The 8,513-nt window shown below is 38.6% G+C and overlaps 2 protein-coding genes across 3 annotated transcripts in view; one reads left to right on the forward strand and one right to left on the reverse strand.

Annotated features, from left to right (window-relative positions):
• mrps11 (mitochondrial ribosomal protein S11) lies at nt 1-6,471 on the reverse strand. Its single transcript, XM_005913051.3, has 6 exons — nt 6,273-6,471; nt 5,986-6,084; nt 2,608-2,706; nt 2,102-2,231; nt 1,207-1,272; nt 1-185 (listed from the first exon to the last, which is right to left on the reverse strand). Exons 1-6 carry the CDS (start codon nt 6,359-6,361, stop codon nt 78-80), a joined length of 591 nt encoding a protein of 196 aa, XP_005913113.1. The 5' UTR covers nt 6,362-6,471; the 3' UTR covers nt 1-77.
• A 443-nt stretch (nt 6,472-6,914) lies between these two features.
• Nucleotides 6,915-8,513, forward strand: part of mrpl46 (mitochondrial ribosomal protein L46) — an 8,373-nt gene continuing 6,774 nt past the window's right edge. For both annotated transcript variants that reach the window (XM_005913049.3, XM_005913050.3), the window contains exon 1: nt 6,915-7,199. In XM_005913049.3, coding sequence (XP_005913111.1) covers nt 6,939-7,199 — 261 coding nt within the window. In that variant the 5' untranslated portion in view covers nt 6,915-6,938. The remainder of the gene's footprint in view (nt 7,200-8,513) is intronic.

Raw genomic sequence — 8,513 nt, forward strand, 5'->3', positions numbered from 1 at the left:
TACACAACAAAACTCTTTATTAGCATAATTCAACACAAAAGCTTCCTCCTGTTGCAGTGCATTCTGGCACACAAAGATCACGTCCTTCTGGCTTTCCGTGGGCGGCATCCATTGTGTGGCACGGGGGTGTTGTCAGTGATAGATACCACCTCCAGACCTCCCATTGTCAGACCTTTGATTGCAGACTGCAGAGCAGAGAAAAATGCATTCATTCATTAAGAAAGCTAATTGGAACAGATCAACATGTCTGCCGCTCCTTAAATTATCCTCATTATGACAAGTCTGGAAATAATTAGAGGACCACTTCTTCATGCTGTGACAGGTTTGCTGGTATTGACCGCCCACTCGCATATCGGCACAGAGCAGGGTCAGCGGAACAAAACACAAAACTAGTTTCATTTTCATCCTGTTATCCTGCAGTAAATTTTCCTTCTTCATACAAATGGTTCCTTGATTTTTTTTTTTTTTAAATCCTTCTTCAAACAGTGCAGATAGGGTAACATAATAAACAGGTAACACAAATAAAAGACATTTTATTTTAAAATGAGATTAATCAAAAGGAAAAAGTCAATCTCGTGCACATTTAAGCAAAATGCACTCGTACCAATAACTTTAACATGATGTCTTTGAAGGCTGCTGTACTAAAGGCTGCTCCTCCGATTGCAAAAAACAATAGATGGGTCCTTTTGAGCTGTCAGTGTAGCATTTTTCTACTTGTGAAAATAACATCAGCAATTTCTAACCCCAATGAGAAAGACAGATGGGAGAAAACAATCAATGTTTTCCCAGAGTACAGCCATCAGAGAATTTGCTTCAGAGGTTAAGGATCTATGTAATGTTACAGTATGTTGGTAAAATTACATATAATATTAAGAAGTTTCAGTTTCACATGTTTGCCTGTCCAGCCGTCTGAAAATAAGCCAACTCTTTTCATTGGTTGTCTTATTGGGTTATGACTGTATGCTTGCCTTTAACAGAAATATGACAAATTTCGATACCAAACTAAAGTACGAGTACAAGTTTATCATCTACTAAGCCAAAACAATTCTTTTAATAGGCTGTTTTAATGAGGCTTCCATCCCTGTTAACTGTCTTCAGTCTGAAGACAGACCAAAGAACAAGCTACAAAAATAATAACACTAATTAAAAATAAATCGTAGTTTTATCTGGAATAGCTTTAAAGATTTCTTTATAGAAACTACTCACCAAACGCCCAGGACCAAGACCTTTGACCACAACACGCACAAAGCTAACTCCTTTGGCTGTAGCTTTCTGTGCAGAAGGACAGAAGAAAAATCTGAGATGAGCAGCATCCCTTTGACTCCGGTGTTCAGAAAAGTCCAATAAAGCCAACAAATGATATCCTCTCCTGGTTCTGAGGCTAATAGATGTGATTAGTAATGTTGACTAAAAACACAGTTGAGGAGCTTTAGACACACCATTGCTCTGAGTCTATGGCTTTTTCTCTGCTTTGCCACTTCTAACATGTTCAGAATAAGCAGGTCTCCAATTAATGTCATTCACTAGAGTCTTAAGATCGACTTCAACAAACAGTAACTGCAGCTTTCATTACTTTGTGACAGTTTCGCGGCTTAGCAGCCATTACAAGAGAAAGTAACCAGAGGTATTCAACTGTTAGTTTTAGGTATGTATACAAAGAGGCTTAATTGACAAAGAGGTAAACAAGAATTATTCTTTAAGATTTCCACCCCTCAAAACCAGTAGAAAAGACTCTTAATAAAAGTGTACAGCTACTTTTAATTTTCAATTGTAGCAAAAACATTTAAAAACTGATGAGAGGAAAGTATAATTTAACTCTACTGAATATGGCAGCATTATAATAAAACTTAATTTATCAACTATGTTGATTACAACAAATGAAAAAGAAAATCTGTCTGACCATAACTTTGTTAGCCTGCAGCCTTTATAAAATCCTCAGAGAAGCCAGTTTGTTTACAGCAAACATTTAATATTCATGAATTAAGTGATGCTGCACAAAGTGGAGAAGCAGCAGATGCTGTAGTCTCTAATTTTAATTTAATTGGAACAATCTTCTGCAGGGATAACGAGGTGGCCCAGCGTTGTGTTGTATCGAACTCACCGCAGCAGCAGAGATGCCCGCAGTCTGAGCAGCGATCGGCGTCGACTTCTTGATATTTTTGAAACCTTCTGTTCCACAGGATGTCCTCACCACGGACTGCCCTGCGCTGTCTGTCAGCTGGATGTGAGTGCTGGTAGAGAACACAGCGAGTTACTGGGTCGCAAACTGCCGGGCATTTTTACAGTGAGGACAAATCAGCAGTCGTGAACTCTAACTAATATGTGGCTTTTAGCAATGGCCACCATGACTGTTAATAGGAAATTTAAATCATAGCAGAACATCTGATTTCACTGAATTATGATAACAGATCCAAGCAGCAATTTTCCCTCTGAAAGCAGGTTTCATGGTTACTTAATAAAATCAGAACACTACGGCAAATGGGTCTGAAATTACAAAGAGGAAAGACTAAAATAATGAAAGTGCTGACTGAATCTTGAATATTCTTTAAGAGATATTTTCTGACACTTACATTGTAAGTACAAATCTAAGAGTTTGCTTTCACTTACTTGTTGTATGTGGCTTTAATGTGAACAATTGGTAAGTCTTCAAACTTCTTCCCACCCCATCTCAGTGCGCTGTCATGTCCAGGCAGTGGAGGTAAATAGCTGTAGGATTAAAACAAAGATTAGCCATTAATGATAATACTGCAGCAGGCTGTGCTTCTATTTAATGGAGCTTAGTCTGCTGACAGTAGACAGTGAAACATGATGCTGGCAGGTGTTAAATTAAAGAGAAAACATGAACAAATGAATGAAGACAAGCATCCTTTCACATCAATGCACCACATGATAAAGGTAAGCAATACAGTCATGCTGTGGGACATGTATGAAAACCCTGTTAATTCGGGGTTTGTATTAAGATGGTGGAAGGAAAAGATTAAGTACACATCACTGAAGCTTCAGTCAGAAAGACTGCTCAAGCAGACAATGAACATTTAAATCTACGTGAAAGCCATCAGTAAACAGTGGTGGAAATTGTGGTTGACAGGGCACAGATTTGATGACTGTGGTGCACATGTGTTAGGAATAGCAATGAGAAAGGAAAAAAAATTAAGACAACTTTTTTTATGTGACTGGAAATATCAATACAGGCCACATTAGCAAGAACAAGCAGCTGATATTTTTAGTGCTGCAGGAAATAAAGTAGTTGTGAATGCATTAAAAAAAATGAAACAAAAACATACCACTGAACCTCCTAATAGATGCAGCTATGAAAATCCTAGGTAACATCCTTCTCAATTTATTGTGTTCATAAGATTTTCAGAAAACTTGACCTTTGACCTTGAGTTCAAGGTCATGGAGATTTGGACCTTAGCAGCTATGCCTTATGGTATCAGGTTGAAATTCCTAGGTGACTTTCTTTTTGAATGATGACATTCACAAACAACACCCCATCAGCCTCTTACAGCTGTGACCCCTCCACCCCCCGCTATACATGGTTTGTGCCAATTCGTCCATATCCCATTAGCAGTAAGTTTAGGATTTTACAAGTTCTTATTTTGATGTCAAATATTCAAACTGAAAAATGATTACATATATCCATAATATATTACTGAGTATTCAAAATAGATTGTGACTAATAAAATGTCACAATCTATTTTGTGACACTGGGATATTAAAAGCTAACTGCCAACTTTCAAGTTCATCTGATGATTTTTAAAATCGACCTAGGGAACAAAGAAATAACGGAGGTCAAAGATTTTAAGTTTTTAGGAATAATCTTAGATTCACATCTGAAATTTGACAAACATGTAAAGAAGATTTCTAAGATGGTCAAGGCTAATCTGAATTGTTTTAAGTTAATTTGGCACTATATACCCACTTCAGCAGCTCAGATATTTATGCATTCTATATTTTCTCATTTTTCATATTGTATGATAGTTTGGACCCAAGCAGCACCATCTACAATTCAGCCTGTGGTGTCCTTATATAACCAGTCTTTAAAAATAATGGATAAAAAAATCTGTTCGGTGGCATCACTGTCACATTTTAAAGAAATATAATCTACTTAGTTTTAAGAGTTTTAATCATTTGTGTTTTCTTAAATTAGTTTTTAAATGTATAAATAGGATGGCCACAGAGTGTCTCAATAGATACATCCAGAGACAAGATGGTAATCGTATTACTAGGAGTAAGGTGAACGGCAACTGCAAGATATTATATCGCAGATCTACATTCGGTCAGTCAGCTTTTTCTATAAAGGCTTGTCATCTGTGGAACACACTTCCAACCGATATCAAATTGATTACAGACATTAGATCCTTTACATTGAAGGTTAAAGGGAAATCAAAGTTGTGGTCATTTTAACTAATAATTTTAATTTTATTTTAAATTATTGTCTATTAATTGTAATTGTATTTATGATGTAATTTGGTTTTATGAAAATGTATGTTTTATTGTAAAATGTATCTATTTAGATTGTAAGCCCAACAAGGGACAATTGTTGAAAATTAGCAGTAGCTATAAACCTATGTGCGGTACATCAGTTTCATGTCTTGCACTTGAACTATGTTAAACTGCACTGTCCCTTTTAAATAAATAAATTCAAATTGAAGATAAAACCTGAACTGCTGACTGCTGAACAGTGAGGACATCCAGGGGGGCTTTGTTATATTATCACAATTTGATTTAACTCTCCTTTTGCTCAGATTGTCAAATTACAGACCCCGGAAAACAGTGTGACACAAAAAATAAAAAAAGGTAATCGAAACTGATTTTATATTTTATAACCAACTAACAAAATAACTTTCAGATTGCAGTTTCCATTAAGTGACAGGTGAGGAATGTCTCCCTCTCATTTTTTCCTCTTTCATTTGCCAAACCAATTTCCAACTGGCCCCATTCCATTAACACATTCACCTTACACGTGAAAGCTCCCCGGTTCAACTCCATGAGGAGACGCATGTTGTGCTTCAGGAGACCAAAAGTTTGCATAAATGGCAGGGTTGTGTCATAAAGGGCATCCAGCATAGAAATCTGTGCCAAATCAAATTCGTGGATCCATCTGCCGTAGCAACTCCTTGGGAAATAAGGGAGCAGCTGAATGTACCATTTGCTAAGCAAACTTCCATTTGTTTACTTCATTTTGGAAGTACTTTAGCAAGGATACCCAGCTGAATTTGGGAGAGCCTAAAAGCCTCAGCAGCATAGGGGGAAAGGAGTGAGTGTGACCACTGTGCTATTTGCTACCAGTTACATTTAAAAATGTTTTATGTATATAGCGAGACCAAGAGTGCATTCCATCAATTCAATTGGAGACCCAGAGGCCATAGCACAATGCAGTACAGACAAAATGAGCTGACCCTGGTAGAAGAACAGATGTATATGTGTGTGCAGTGTATAGATAGATAGATACTCTCATACATACAAATGGGTTCAATACCAAAAATTTCAGAAAATAATATTGTGGTCAGTTATTCTATTGATATTGATCCCCGTGGGGAAATTCCTCTGTGCATTTAACCCATTCACTCTGTGAAGCAGTGGGCAGCCATTGGGCGCCCGGGGAGCAGTGTGTAGGACCGGTACCTTGCTCAGGGGTACCCCTGAGGGCTACCCCTGAGGGCTACCTGAATGGGCCACCTGGAGACAGAGTTACTGCAAATCAGTATATAAACTTCTTTCCATCCTAATGGAACCAGTTTCTTCCAGGATGTCAAAATGCCCCATCCACAATATATTTTGCAGTCAACCCAGACGCCTGTGAGCTTTTCGGGCGTTCTTCGTTGCTCTCAAATAAACTAATTGTGCAATATCTTTCTGGAAAATGATGGTGCATCCCTCCAGAAGAGTTCAAGAACCGCGTTGGGGCGGTTTGAGCTGTACATTTTGGCACACCTTGCTTTATGTTGTTTCATTTCATTTGCATGTACATTTGTGCCTGACCTGAAGTCCTTCGCAGTCTTTGCGCTGGAGGATGCTTTTTTCTCCTGATGCCTGATAGCACTGCTGCATATCGTCCGCTGCAACGCTCTGCTTCCACATCTGTACACGCGCAATTTAATTAGCAACAACTTTATGAACCTGTCATATTAAACATAATCTTCTATTGATATTGTAATCATAATTATAAAGGTGTCATCTAAAATACTATTTCTTATCCAAATGCTACAGCCTAGAACTAGCCGCCAGCTAACATAAATGCTAAGAAAACATAGCCATAAAGCACTTACAGTGAGGCCGTATTTCCGTTCAGAGGGGCAGACAGCTGTCGACATACGGTACTCAGTGAGCTAAACAATATACAGCTAAATTTATTCATGTTCCACACACTTATACACAATCTTGCAGCCAGACGTTAAATAATTTTACACACAACAAACGTGACATTGAAGGAGCAATCCAGACCAGACCAGTAATATCCCCGGAGGTGTGCGGGGGTGGCATCACGTTCAAAAAAATAATATATGTAGAAGCTTCACTTATACCTTGCTTATAAACCGTTTTCATTTAATTAAAATATAATGATAATATTTTAATATGGCTGTATAAGTGGCGTATTATTGTTTTATTTAAATATATTAATTTCATTTCACACCCACAGTTATGGGTAAATAGATCGTCCGTTTTCCCGCATAGAATTGTGGGTCGAGAACGGAAATGGTGCTTTCAAGTACTTAAAAAACCCCTCGACATTATGCCATTTTGTGTTTAATAAAAACGTATCTTCATCAACCAAACATTGTAGCGTTTTACTTAAAACACAATAAATAATATAATTGCTCTATAAACTACTATCCGCAGAGAAATTATGTAAAGAATCCTACTTCCATTTTGTTTTATTTAGCATTTTCTAATGTTATTATTTTTTTGCTTTTACATTGAATGCAACAGAAAAGATGGCTGCGCCCTGTGGAAGAATGGCAAGTCGGCCTCTCCTACAGTTTCTGTCTCGTTTCAGCAGATCTCCCGTCGGAAACACGGGATTCCGTCAGTTTTCCAGCGCTACTGTTTGCCGTGCGGCTTTTCAGATCAATGAAGCGGCGGAAAGCGCGAATTCACCGTGGACTCTGATGGCAGCGGTGTGTCTGCAAAGGCTGCCGGTCATCTCAGCGGACTGCAGTCCTATCGAGCAACAGTTCAAACAGATGCTTCACCAGGTGAGTCTCGTCTCCGTATCATGGAAGGGCTGAAGACTATGAGTGAAAAGAATAAACTGTTTTTGTTTTGTTTTTCTTAGCGTTCACAAAGTACATGCGGTCATTTGAAAAGAAAACACACATGTTGGTTCTAGGCAGAAATGCTTGGGGGACGTTACAATTTATATTTCACAGCTATCACTATATCAAGGCTAGCAGTGAGAATATAGAGTCCAGTGATTTTGTGATACACGATGCGGTGCAAGACAGTCCTCCAAGATGAAAACTGGGATGTCCCAACAAAAGATTTATATAAATATGTTTGTGGATATCAGAAAATAAGTGTTTGGAGAAGAGAGTGCAGGCAGGGTGGATTGGATGGAGACGAGTGTCAGGGGTGATTTATAATAAGTTAGCAGCAAGAGTGAAAGGGAAGGTGAGACCTGATATGATGTATGTTTTGGAGGTGGTGGATTTTCATTGGGATTGAACAGGATGGACAAGATTAGAAATGAATACATCAGAGGGACAGCTCAGGCTGAGGAGTTTGGAGGCAAAAGATAGAAAGGTAAGGTGGGGATGGTTTAGTCATTTTCAGAGGAGGAATAGTGGGTATTATGGGTAAAGGATTTTGACGACGGAGCTGGCAGGCAGGAGGGAAAGAGGAAGAACTCAGAGGAGGTTCATGAATGTAGTGAAAGAGGACAGACATATAGATGGCTGGCGTGACAGAGGAGGCTGCAAGGGATTGGGTGAGATGGGAGCTGATGATCCATTGTGGCAACCCCTGAAGGCAGCAGCTGAAAGAACAAAATAAAAATATTGGATAAATTGGATGAGGAAAATAAAATGGATGTATGGATATTAAAATCTGAAAAATGGTCAGGCCACTCACTCACATGTTATTTGGCATTTTGAAATCCGAGACAATATTTGAACATGAGTATCTCAAAAACTATTAAAGGTAAAAGCCTGAAGTTTTCATTTTATATCTGGACTCTGTGCAGGCCAGTCAAGTTTTTCCACACCAGCCATATTCTATGTCTTTATGAACCTTGCTTTGTGCACTGGTGCACAGTCATGTTGGAACAGTAAGTGGGCATCCCCAAACTGTTGTTACAAAGTTGGGAGTGTGAAATGCCCCAGATATCGTGGTATGCTGAAGCCAAGGCCCACACCATAATCGCCCAAACTGTACACTTGGCACAATGCAGTCACAATGCAGCGGGCAAACATATTCAATTTAATTCAATTCAATTTTATTTATATAGCGCCAAATCACAACAAAAGGCGCTTCATAGATACAGAGAAAAACCCAACAATCATATGACCCCC

Source organism: Haplochromis burtoni, unplaced genomic scaffold (genome assembly GCF_018398535.1).
Source record: "Haplochromis burtoni strain Fernald_Lab_line unplaced genomic scaffold, NCSU_Asbu1 Contig_2, whole genome shotgun sequence".
Lineage (NCBI taxonomy): Eukaryota > Metazoa > Chordata > Actinopteri > Cichliformes > Cichlidae > Haplochromis > Haplochromis burtoni.